This window comes from Thalassophryne amazonica, chromosome 18, assembly GCF_902500255.1.
Source record: "Thalassophryne amazonica chromosome 18, fThaAma1.1, whole genome shotgun sequence".
NCBI lineage: Eukaryota > Metazoa > Chordata > Actinopteri > Batrachoidiformes > Batrachoididae > Thalassophryne > Thalassophryne amazonica.
The window spans coordinates 23,260,012-23,273,056 of NC_047120.1; the positions used below are offsets into that span (position 1 = coordinate 23,260,012).

A 13,045-nucleotide genomic window follows, 5' to 3' on the forward strand; every position below is an offset into this window, starting at 1 on the left:
ACGTGTTTAGGGCTGAAACGATTCATTGAGAAATTCGAATAATTCGATTACAAAAAATATTCGAGGCAAATTCGTTGCCTCGAGGCTTCGTTTAAAGCTGTAGAACATACACCAGGCCTGTATGTGGCGCTGTAACACTCCCACAAAAAACACAGAAGAAGACCATAGCACTAATCAATGTAGCAGGCGATGCTAAAAGTTTACAAAGCCATATGCTGAGTAAAATAAAGCCTTTTAAGAGAAAGGGTCCGTACTGATCGTCTGAAACGGCTTTATTGCGCATTTAAAGTTAAGCAGTGTGTTTGTATATATTATTTAAAAAAAACGGTTTGCTCTACTAGCTGTTCTCTACCTCCGCAGATGAAGCGAAAGGACACGAACTTTAAATGAGTCATGTTTAATGATTAAAATAAAGCTTTAATTCAGATTTGGTAGGAGTTTTTATCAACAGGCAGCTTTTGTGGAAACGCTGCACTCCACAGCCGTTTTTCAAAGGCTTTGTTATTCACCAAGTATCCACAGAAAACAAAGAATTTGACTTTGGTTTGAGCTGCTCTAGCACGTATAAATATACACTAAACACTGAATGAAGCACAGTAATAAAAAGTGCAAATGAAACATGCAATAAGAAGGTTTTTCCTTCTTATTGCATATTTCATTTGCACACTGAAGATTTCACAGACTGCCTGGGCTTATGATTTGGCAAAGCTCTAAAACTCTTAATATGAAAAAATAAATAATAACCCTGCAAAACAGAGAGAGGGAACACCCTAACCTTAAAAATCTGCATGATGGCACAGAAACATTGTGCCAGTGCTTTAGGGAGAGCCCTGCCACTACTGATATTGTTTAAAAACACAAAGGTCCTTTTTATCCGATTAATCGATAAAATAATCGATAGAATATTCGATTCCGAAAATACTCGATAGCTGCAGCCCTACACGTGTTGGTGCTGAACACAGAGATATCCTGATCACGATGTGACATGCCATGTCCTGTCGTGTCCCGTGTGACACTGTTTTAATCCTACTCATTACCAGTTTTTGCTTTTTGGTCCTGGTTTGCATCCATCTTGCGCTGCCTTCAACACTGAATACCACTGCGCACATGTGTCGGGTAACAGGGTCCGGAAGGCAGTGATTGGTCAGCCCTCACACTACCCTCATACATCCAGCCCCTCCCTCTAGCCTTTTATATGAGGACGTGTCCAGAGTAGGTCTGACGAACTGGGTGCAAGTCAACCCCTGAGCTACCACGACAGGATTTGATCAGCAACTAGTCAACGTTGACCTTAGCAATAAAGTCAACTGATTGTCTGTGTAATACCTAATTTGCACTTGTTTCCTGGTATAGCAAAAAAAAAACAAAAAAAAAAACTTGCTAATTATCTTGAATTTTTTTATCTGCAGGAGTTGATGTCATCTCCAAGAGACCCAACAGACCTCGGCCAGTTAAACGCAAGAAGGGCTGGCCCAAAGGGGTGAAACGGGGCCCTCCGAAATGGAGACTCAAGAATGAGCGAAAGATGGGCTTCAAGCTGAACCTCTACACGCCTCCTGAAACTCCGATGGAGGCAGAGCAGCATCCGTTTCAAACTGAGGAAGGCAAAGCTGATCCAGATCTGGACACTGTCAGTACAGAGGAACGTTGCAAAACAGGTGGGGGTTCCCCCAGTCCAGAGAGGACTGTAGAGAGGATGCCATCTCAGCCCCAGAGCCCTGCTGATCACGACTCCCATAAGACAAGTTCTCCCGAGGGTTCACCTGTGCCTTCTCCGGTGTGCTCTCATGTCAGCTCTCCTGCAGCCATGTCGCCCAGGCAGGAGGATGGAGGACCTTCCCCAGAGATGGCTGAAGATGACCCACATCAGAGTGAACGGGACTCTCCGCCCACAGATGTGGAACACTGCACAGAAGCTGCTGTTTCGATGGAGAATGAGCATGAGGAAGATCCTCGGGAGGTTGAGCATGGAACACGTATTGAGGATCAGGATGTAGATGATGGAGACAGCAGTCGCCCCAAGACTGCTGAGGCCGAAAGCACCAAGGCAGATTTAGAACCGAGCTTGAAAGAAGTACCCGAGTGTACCACACCTTTTTTAGAGCCAAAACAAGATGATGACTCTGACGTGGGTCAGCAGGTTTCTACAGTACAGTGTAGTGGAGAAGAACCAGCTGCCACTGCAGAAAGCATCCAGGATGGAGTGGCAGAAACCTCGCCTGCAGCAGTAGCAGCCGTAGACTCTGACAACCCTGCTGATTCTGAGTCAGAAGAGGAGAGCCCACCTAGTCCAGAACATCCGCTGCCTCAGCCGGTAGAAAGGCCACCGCTTAGTCCTGCGGTGAGGGAGGAACCCCCAGTCTGCACAGAGGTTGACTCTGAGACAGCCCAAGCGGTTCAGTCGCTGACGCAGGAAACTGAACGGGAGAACATTTTCCAGGACTGTGTGGAGAACCAGGAGCCCTGCAGGAGCCTTCAGACGTACGCCCATGTGGCTCACAGCCCCCAGCTCACCTCACTGGACGACTGTCCCCAATCAGACCACAGCAGTCCCCTTTCTTCGGCGCACTCCCATCCCAGTCAGTCAGTGCGCTCTGTTAACAGCCCCGCTGTCTCCATCCTGGAGAACAGCTACACTCAAATCAGCCCAGACCATAGTGCCATCTCCGTACCGTCCCTCCATAACATGGAGACGAGCCCCATGATGGACGTGCCATCTGTGTCGGATCACTCCCAGCAGGTGGTGGACAGCGGCTTCAGCGATCTGGGCAGCATCGAGAGCACCACAGAAAACTACGAGAACCCCAGCAGCTACGACTCCACCATGGGAGGCAGCATCTGTGGGGCGGGCCCCTCCCAGAATAGCTGCTCCTACGGGAGCCTCCCGCCGAGTGGCCTGGCCCAAAGCAGCTGTGCTGTGAGCCAGCAAATGGCCGCCGTGAACCCCAGCAGCTGCGGTATGATTCAGCAGAACAGCCTGAGCTCACCGCAGCACTGCAACGTCAAGTCGCCCCAGGGTTGCGTGGTGGTGGAGAGACCCCCGAGCAACAGCCAGCACAGCCAGCGCAGCCAGCACAGTCAACACAGCTCCAACAGCAGGCACGGCCCACACAATCAGCATAGCCAACACAATCAGCACGGCCCTCACAATCAGCTGAGCCAGCACAGCCAACACAGTCCCCACAGCCAGCACAGCCACCACCACAATCACCACCTTCAGCACAATCAGCTCAGCCAGCACAATCAGCACGCGCAGCATAGCCTTCACAATCAACACAGTCAGCAAAGCCAGCAGCAGCCAATGGCTCAGTGCGCCATACCCACAAACTTTGCCACCACCATGCAGTTGGCAGACATCCCTGAATCTGGCAACCCCAACTTTGCCCTCTATGAAAGGATCAACCACCAGGGGGAGTATGGCAGTGGGCACTACTCGCAGTCATCCGGCTTGAGTCTGGCCAAACTGCAGCAGTTCACCAACACCTTCATAGATCACCCTCACTCGCTACCATTCAACCACTCTGCCTCGCACCCCATCACATCTTATGCAAACACACCATCCCTGTCATCGCAGCACTCTAGCTTGGTGTCCCTGTCCCAGACGCCACACCGGGTCCCCAACCCCCAGGTGCAAGCCACGATGACCCCACCCCCAAACCTCAGCTCCCCGCCCCCCATGATGCTGCAGCGCAACATGGGCATCCCTCCCTCACAGCGGATCCAGTCACAAATGGCCTCCAAAAGTCACATCTCAGTGCGCTCCAAGTCGGCGCCGCTGTCCCACCACCAGCAGCAGATGTACGCGCGTCCGCCGCAGACCGTGGCCATGCAGGCGCCCTCCAGGACCCTGGCCGCCATGCCGCGTATGAACATCATGCCGGCGCCTGCTTACAATGTTAACTCCATGAACATGCCCTCCCTCAATGCCATGAACGGCTACAGCATGAGCCAGCCCATGATGAACAGTGGCTACCATGGCAACCATGCCTACATGAACCAGTCACCCCAGTACTCTATGCAGATGGGCATGATGGGAACACAGCCATACCCCCAGCAGCCCATGCAGGCTCCACCACATGGCAACATGGTGTACACTCCAGCTGGTCACCATGGTTACATGAACACAGGCGTGTCCAAGCAGTCCCTCAAAGGGCCTTTCATCAGGCGGTAACCAGTAACGTGCATTTTGCTGTTTGAGGATGCACTGATTGGCCTTGTGTGTTTTTGTTGTCTTTTTTTCCTTTCTTTTTTTTTTTTAATCGTTTATGACTTAAAAACCAGCAGCACTTGGAAAGAATGCAAAAATTTTCATCCAAGACTAAACTTTGAAGCTAATGTCAAAAGTATTTTTGTGTGTCCAGATGGGAAAGCCTTACATCGTTACGACGAGAATCTATTTAACTAGCGTTGGCGTCTCGGACGTGTGTTGGGGCGCGGCGGGTGGGTTCTGAGATCGCCGGCGGTTTTGCAGTCGTGTAGCAGCCTCAAAATGAAGCCATTTAATGTGCCTGCTACAGGTGGAGCTCGCGGCTGTGTGTTCAGTGTACCTGTCTAACAGTGCTGACATTTAGTTTGTACTATACTCATGCCTTTGTATATTTAAATTATTATACTTATTTTGTAAAGTGACAACTAGCATGCTCCAGTCTCCGTTAGTGACAGTGCATTGAGTTAGTACTGTACAAGTGTTGTGCTTAATAGCAAGCCATTTCCAAGATATCTGGCCTTTATTAGGATTCCCCTCACGGGGATGAAAGATGAAACTATATTTTGTTTATTCTAATAATGTAAAAAATGTAAACTTAGTCCTGTTTTCTGTTCTGTTTGAGAGGTTTTATTGCTATGTATGTATAATTCTGAAGTCTTTTGTAACAGATCTCCTCGAGGCAGCTTTCTGTTTGATAAAGCAGACTGATTTCTGTCGAAAATAACAAAGCATATCTCAGTGTTTGTACCCTGAAAAAAAAAAAAATCTAAAAAAAAAAAAAAAAAAATTTTCAAACTGTCCAGAAATGTGGCAGAATTTAGAAGAACTAAATGATTATAACAGTGAATTATAAAGAAAGTATAAATTTAGTCCAAAGTTGCTATTTTACATAATGCCTTTAAAGCTACGTTTTCATTCCGTCTGTAGATTTGTTTTCTATCTTTATAAAATGTTCAATTTATATTTTACCGGAGTGTAGAAGAATAGAGCCTGTGAATAGACCAAACTAAGCTAATGGATTGCATGTAAAACGCAGCTTGTACTTGTGTTTTTGTTAATATTTCTCTTTTGTAGCCTTTGTACCTGTACAGAGTTGCTGGTAAGGACAGGGGGGAAATACCTGGCTATGTGCACACAAATCAGACAGAATGACTTTTTCTTGTATTTATGAATTTTTCTCCTTTTGTCAGTCACTTAAAATGCTGTACATTTTAGCATAAGAATAAATTATGATTGACCATGTATGTGATTCTGCTTTCATCAAAAACAAATACATACACACACACACACATGCAGGTCCATTCACACCTCTCAGTAGTAGCCATCTACTCTATCTGCCTCTGCCAGGTGAAGTGTGGGCGCCTGTGGATCATGTCCATAGAAATGCACCACACAAACAAAATGTCACACAGCTAGTGCTCCCTCACAATGTGTCCTCATCCGAGTCTCCCTATGTAACCGCTCGTTTAACGTAAACTCATTCCAGCGGTACACAAGGATCCTCCAAAGAGACCTGCTACCAAAAGCATCCAGTCACCAGTTACGGTGGCATCAAAGTCTGACAACCGTGCAGTTAAAACAGGGAGCACCCGGACCCCAAAGACTTTGACCTTTATTCTCAGGAAAAGGTATCATCATCACCAAACACCTCGATCAAGTAACTGCGTGGTGTGTCTCAGTCTCTGCTGACATAGGTCAGTGTCTACAAGTTAAACACATACAGATTCACTTCTGATGGCTGAGTCGGGGAAGTCCTTAAAGAGGCTGGGCCCGTATGAAGCAGCCTAAGGCTAAAAATAGCTCCTAGTGACATTATCCTAACAAAAATGTTAGAATTCCTCAAATTCTTAGACATTTCCCCTGGTAAGATGAAAGTTGTCCACAAAGCACCTTAGGCCTTAAGAGATCTCCTAAGGTGCCAAACTGGTAAGAGGAGGGAGGAGGACTTTAAAGAAGCCTAAGAGTGTCTTAAACAGAGAGAAGATGGCAGAAAGAAGAAGCAGAGATATTCTTTGTATGTAGGATGACAGTGAGTCAGTAACATGCCATCAGCTTGATCTACATTATTTTATGTTAATTTACTCTCAATGTATTTACAAATTGTTTAGGTTATTGTTATCATATACACACATTAATATTGTTATTTATATGATGATGAATTTTTTTATTGTCTGTATTAATATTTTCTTTTATTATTGCATCTATTTTAATTTGATTTTAAATGGATCACAATGGAAATAAGTGTTTTCACTTTCTTGTGACATCCATGTATTTTTGTAATGCATTTACAATTATGTACTCACAATGAACGTACTAAATAATCTCACATGTGCACGCACGCTTTTAATATATAGATATTCGACGTGAATAAGGTACGTTCAAACTTTTCAAGCTGTTTAAGACTCATTTAATTTTGCTGGGTTTCATCATAACAAAGTTATCCTCACAATTACACATCTTAAAACAGTTCAGGTTATATGATGAGTTAATTTTTCTGTCCATTCACAACTAAGAGGGCGGAGCGCATTTGTTTTTTATTTCTCCTCTTTCCATGACGACCAATCACAGCTCTTAGAGGGCTGTGTCATACCTAGCAATGGGGTCAACCCCGCCTCCTCACAAAAATAAGAGTTTCTGTCCCCTCCTTGCTCAGACTTTCTCTTAGAAACCTGCTGGCTCACTCTAAGGCTAAGATTCCTTGCCAGGAAACTTTAGGCTAAGTTAGGAGCTCTTTGAGAGGACTTTGAGTTGCTTTGTGTGGATACAGGCCCTGGCTCTTAGACTGGATCCAGGACAATCACAAATGCAGACGCTCCGATTCCTCAATCAGCTTCAGTGCTACAGTCAAGTTTCCACTGATTACGCAAAATACCATGGCATCATCCACAAGTCAAGGTCACGTGTATATACAGGGGTTTTTATTATTATTATTTTCCAGCTTTTAATTTCTACTGCTGACCAAGAGGACAGACAGAATTCTCTAACACTATATTTTTTGGGGAAAAAAAACACTTCAAGGAAATTTTTAAATGACAGTGTTGCATGTTAAAACATAAAAAACACAGAACTAAACTTTTTCCAACACACAAAAAAAGTTCTTTAAACCTTCATCTTCATGTAATATTAAAAATCAATGCATTCATCCTTGATTCTGGAGCCGCGTTCATGAAACTAGGTTGGATCAGCCGCAGAGTAATGTGAATGAAACCGCAGAAATGAGATATTAACTTCGTGATATCCGTCTTTCAGTCATAAACTTTTTTAAATCCTTGATGAAAAGGTGGCACTTTTTTTTTTTTTTTTTTTTTTTTTTAAGATACAACCTGGCTCAGCCTGTATAACTGGGCAGAGCCACAAAATTCAACATTTGTATTTGTATGTGGAAAAACAGCACATTTCAGATACATTTCTCAAATTCACTTGAGTTCTTTTTGCTGACTGAGTTGTAGCTGAGCCTCGAGGTCTTGAGTCATTGAGGTCCCTGATCTGGAGCTCCAGGATGATCTTGCATTAAGTTGTACAGAAGAAAAACAAGGCATTATTTTTCAAACAGCTGTTTGTCTGAAACGCATCAACCTGATTACCCTCAAAAGAGACCAAGGGCAAGTATTCAGGTCAAATAGTTTCACTGGTCAGGAGTCTGAGATTTAAATTTTCTTAACATTTTGGCCTGATACTGCACAAAAAAAGGAGATCATGGTCAGTACTTCCTTTCCTCCAGGAGATGCATGTCGAGCTCCCTCAGCTGCTTCAGGAAGCCCCAGTTCGGTATGATCCGCCTGCGTTTCTTCACATGCTCGATGGCGTCGACCACCGTCATGTTCTCGCAGATCATGAGGTAGGCCAGGAACAGCGTGGCTGAGCGGCTCCTTCCCATCACACAGTGCACCAGCAGTTTATCTGGAGATACACCAACCAACCACAGTCAGCCAACTTGAACATACCGCAAAATTTACAATCATTTAAAAGGTATCATTTATAAATTTAATCTACAATAATGTAATAATATACTAATGTTTACATTTTAGCTCAAATTTAACCACAGGTAAGTGTTGTGAAAGTGTAGTGACACGGACCCACAACAGGGGGCGCAAATGAACGGTGAATAGATGAGCCAACAAGTAACAATTTAATGTTGTGAAATGTGCACAACGAATATACAGACAATCTCAGAATATGATTACAGTCAAATTACAAAGGTGACGTGTGGGCAGGCTCGAGGATAGAAGACGTCTGTCCTGAGAAGAGCCGGAACCACACGATTTCTGCCACCACCGAACCTGGTGAATACTGGAGCCGCCAAGTCCCGAATTCCCAGGTGATCACCGTCTCCGACTGTCGGATCTGGTACTGCTGGCGAGAACAAAGACAGTCAAGTGTGGGTGTGTGTACACCCAGTAACAACAACGGTGGGAATGCCACCTCCACCTCTCACTCAATATGTGATGAGTACCGCAGTGATTCCTCAGGGGAAAAGAGTGCCGTCCTGCACTCACTCAGCTTCCACAGAAAGAGGAACCGGTACTCCTGCAAACACTCACAATATACAGATATATTGTAACACAAAACGGCTGAAGATATTACCTTCAATGAAGTACGATATCTCGGCGATGAGGTGGAGATGACGTCTGGGTTTTATGGAGTGAGGTGATGAAGAATGAGTGACAGCTGTCAGGAAGTAATGAGTAACAGCTGTCACTCCCGGCTGTGTCCGTGGCGGCAGCGCCCTCTCGTGCCTGAAGCCTGCACTTCAGGCAGGGCGCCCTCTGGTGGTGGGCCAGCAGTACATCCTCTTCTGGCGGCCCACACAACAGTAAGTCCTCTATAAGCTCTGAGACCCGTTGGTGCTGGTGTTTTATCTCCAGATTCCATCGTGCCATGCAAATAAGTATACGACTCGCCCAGGATGGGATGCCAGTCCGACGTAGGTTACTTTCCCAGCTGTAGCTTGTACCTGCTTCCAGCTGGATGGACTGAAACAATGTAGATGAAGTGTCTTGTTGAAGGACACAGATAGCATGAACGGGATTAAAACCCAGTTTTACATATTGGCAGGTCGGGTCCTTATCCACCTAGCTACCTGCTTGAACCAGAAAGAACATGATGTGATTCATGATGACATCAACTGTAAAGAAAGTTTTGGTTTAGAAAAGTTTAGTTGTACTAGGTTTGATCAGAGAATTTTAACTAGCAATTTGATGCATTTACTAATGTAGATGAACTTCAGCCTATACTACAAATGTGGCATTCCACATTAAACTGTTGGTTCTATTGTACTAAATGGTACCAAGGTTTGAGACCAAGGACCTTGATCATAAAACAGTTCTTTCTGGTTTGGGATTGATTGATTAATCAAAAAGACTTGGCTGTGTATCATAAGGCCCTACACGAATGTTCAGCAGCAGGCAATGCTAGTATGTTGCTAAATGGAATGAGAACAGCCATGCGGTGCTTGTTTTCATCACTAGACAGGTTGGCTGAGAGCCATAAGGCGTTCGGAGTTGTAATTCGCTATTCTAATCCATTTACATTTGTTCTGCAAATCTGATTTGTTAATTGTGTGAGGTTTCTGACCATAAAATACAGCACTGACGGTGGCAAAATATTTCTCAAAAATGTGTGAAATTTTGACTCACTGGGTGCAATGTTGAGAAATGCTGGTTTCTCAGAATACAAAATGGAACCACGCCCTTCAGAACTTCCCAATCACCCCTTATAACAAAGGTTGATGGAGCAGACTTCTAACCTATAGCCTAGGGTTTGATACCAAGTGTGTGCTGCAGGCTGCCTGTGTCCTTGAGCATCACACTCAGGGGTGTAGCACCAAATTCTGGGCCCTAGGTACTAGCCATATTGAAGCCCCCCCCCCCCCTTGTTCTTTTTTATTAATACAAACACCAAATTGGTAATGAGTAGTCAAACCAGGTCGAAATCATGTGTACCTTAGGTCACACCTGGGAGTCAGAACCCTTTTTAAAGCTGGGGGAGCAATGTTGAGTTGGGGGTCTGGGGGACCAAATTGCACCACTCATTATGATTATATAAGATTATATGGAAGAAACGAAACATTTGCGGTAAAACAAAGTTATTTAGCAACTAATCGATGACTAAATTAGTTGACAACTATTTTAATAATCGATTTTAACTGATTAACTTGATTAGTTGTTTCAGCCCTACTAAATACCTCTCTGTCAGATCCCGTTTGGGACTTGTGTGTGTGTGTGTGTGGGGGGGGGGGGGGTTCAGCGTGCTGCCTGTGCGCCTGGGCTAAACCATTGTACAACTGTGCAGGGGTGGGAAGGGTTCCCAGAGATCTTTCAGTGTTATCGTTAGAGCAGAATTATGTTTCACAACATTTATACATTCATTCTAATTATATTCTTTTACAACATGAATTGTATGGACATTAATAACATGCAACACAAAAATGTATTTAATGATAGTTTTTTTGTGCCCCCCCATGCTCTGGGCCCTGGATACATAGTACCCTTTACCCCCCAGTTCGACGCCCCTGATCACACTTCATCTGCAGTGTCCTGGTCCACCCAGCTGTAAATGGTACTATGGTCTTGGCGGTCACCTACGATGGACTGGTGTGTTTTCTAGAGGAAGTCATAGACTCCCATCAACTTCAAGCTACAGTATTTGGGGATAAGCACCTGTCCTATGGGTCTCACAGTCCGGAGCCTCTTATCGTCCCCCTGTTCTGTGGAATGATCTCCCTGCATCACTAAAACAGATTCTGTAGAGACTTTCAAGTCCCGACTTAAGACACACTTATTTTCCTTTTCGTATGGCTAGCATACTGGCATAGTATGTTACTATGCTTTTTAATATTTTAATTAATTTTATTAGGAAATAGAGCGGTCCGTAGCCTCAATTTTATCTAAAGTCTGTGTCTTTTAGTGAAGCTTAGGGCTAGTGTCCGGCGATCACCTTAGTTTTTCTTTTGGGTTTTTTGTTGTTGTTGTTATTGCTTAATGCTGACAAATTATACTGTATTTGTTGTCTTTCTGCTGCCTGATTCTGTTTTTTCTCTCTGTTTGAGATGCAACTCCATCCAGAGATGGGAGTGAGTGTCTTCTTCTGCGGGCTTCCCGTCCTGTGCAACAGCATGGGCTCCCAAAATTTCCTGTATATTTGTATTTTTAATTGTGTCAGTAGCATGGCCCAAGCAGCTCAAATCATCAGAGGGTGTTTGCTCTGGGTGTTCTTGCTCTGGGGGTTGGTAAGGTTAGACCTTACGTGCGTGAAGCGCCTTGAGTCAACTTTGTTGTGATTTGGCGCAACAGAAATGAAATGAATTGAAAGTGAATTGAATTGTAAAGGACTTACTGTACTGCACTATGATATTCTGCTAATATGTCTTTGTGTTCCCAACAGCAGTGTAATGTATTGCAGTAATAATACTAGATAATTGCACATTTATGCTTTTTAGACACTTTTGAGCAATTGTGTTTCCACTTCCAGGCCACCCACACCTCAGTCTCCTTGTCCATCTGCAGTTGTGTCAGGAAGGGCATCCAGTGTAAAACTTATGCCAAATCAACTTCCCCAAGCAAACCAAATCAGCTCTACCCCGACCAAAAACAAGTCAAGTCTGGAAACATGCACTGGTGTTGCACTTCATCCACGTCACTACGGATCTGCATTGGGACCTGGATTGCAACCAAGAAACCAAAGCAAATACCATTGATAGACACTCTTCAGTTGTTCTCCCCTCTACAGATGTGAAAAGGCCTTGGAGGAGAAATGATACAAAATTGAAAAAATTACCTCATAAGAGGCAATAAACATACAGTATATGTTCTTACTCTGAGGATTTGTGAGAGTTTTCTCAATGAACCGAGCAGCAGAGAAGAAATACTGGCTAAGGTCAAAAGTTGGGACGTCCTCTGCCACCACGCCATAGTAGACGATGTCCATGTCGCTGTAGTAACCAGCTCCAGTATCCACGTTGTTCCACGTCCCTTCTGCTGCGTTCAAAATGTGTGTAATCCCCAATCTCTTGAGTTGATATTTGTCCTTTGCAGTCTGCCTGCAAGAATTTTGTTTTACTGCACTGTGATTTGACTTAAGTTAATAATTAACTGCTTTTTTTACTTACTCGTCCCCAATGTAGACATTAGGCCAGACCTCATTGACATGAGTGTAAGCCACACTCCCACGGTTGAGGATTTTCTCCAGCTCATAGCCCCCAGGTGTGACATATTCATCCACTGCGCTGGAAGCCTGCGCTGCCTTTGCAGCATGCATCTCTGACTCGCGGGAAGCCGCTTTCCTCACACCTGCTTCTTCTCACATATGATTTATGACCTTAAGGGGGAGAAAGAAATGGCACTTCACCATCCTGCCTGTTTACTTGCAGTTCTACCCATCTATAAATTCTTGTCTAGCTAACACAAGCGGCACAACTCACCGAAACATTGAAGCCCTCCATGTTCTGATTGGTGGATTTGGTTTGGTCATGGCGTTGTGCTGCAGTTCCTGGTGGGCTGGAGTCAGGGTACAGATTGCGTAACCGCTCTGTGACAGAAATCTAATGCAGAGGATATTTTTAGGGCTCTCATGTGGCCGTTCTCTGACCTTAGCTGCCATGTTCCCTGCCTGCAGGGGGGAATAAAAACCTCGTCTGAATGCACCAATTTAATGTGCTAATTATCAAATCCTCGCACTTGACAAACAACGGCCACATTCAGCTGTGGTGAACAGGTGCACACCGATTGAAATTATGTCGCTATCTCTCAGCCGCTGTGCACGTATCGTCAGACATCAGGAGAAACCATACGATTGCTCTGCAAGTGCCACCTGGCAACACCCGTTAAAGATGTTCTGGAT

General features: G+C 44.8%; 2 protein-coding genes across 4 annotated transcripts in view; one reads left to right on the forward strand and one right to left on the reverse strand.

The window, feature by feature from the left end:
* Positions 1-5,451, forward strand: part of kat6b (K(lysine) acetyltransferase 6B) — a 103,512-nt gene extending 98,061 nt beyond the window's left edge. For all 3 annotated transcript variants that reach the window (XM_034194141.1, XM_034194139.1, XM_034194140.1), the window contains exon 17: positions 1,410-5,451. In XM_034194141.1, the coding sequence (XP_034050032.1) occupies positions 1,410-4,171 (2,762 nt within the window). In that variant the 3' untranslated portion in view covers positions 4,172-5,451. The remainder of the gene's footprint in view (positions 1-1,409) is intronic.
* Positions 5,452-7,645: 2,194 nt separating this feature from the next.
* On the reverse strand, positions 7,646-12,831 carry LOC117531099 (dual specificity phosphatase DUPD1-like). Its single transcript, XM_034194142.1, has 4 exons — positions 12,627-12,831; positions 12,315-12,523; positions 12,022-12,245; positions 7,646-8,107 (listed from the first exon to the last, which is right to left on the reverse strand). The coding sequence occupies exons 2-4, from the start codon at positions 12,461-12,463 to the stop codon at positions 7,908-7,910; spliced, it is 573 nt and encodes a 190-aa protein (XP_034050033.1). The 5' UTR covers positions 12,464-12,523; positions 12,627-12,831; the 3' UTR covers positions 7,646-7,907.
* Positions 12,832-13,045: the final 214 nt, after the last annotated feature.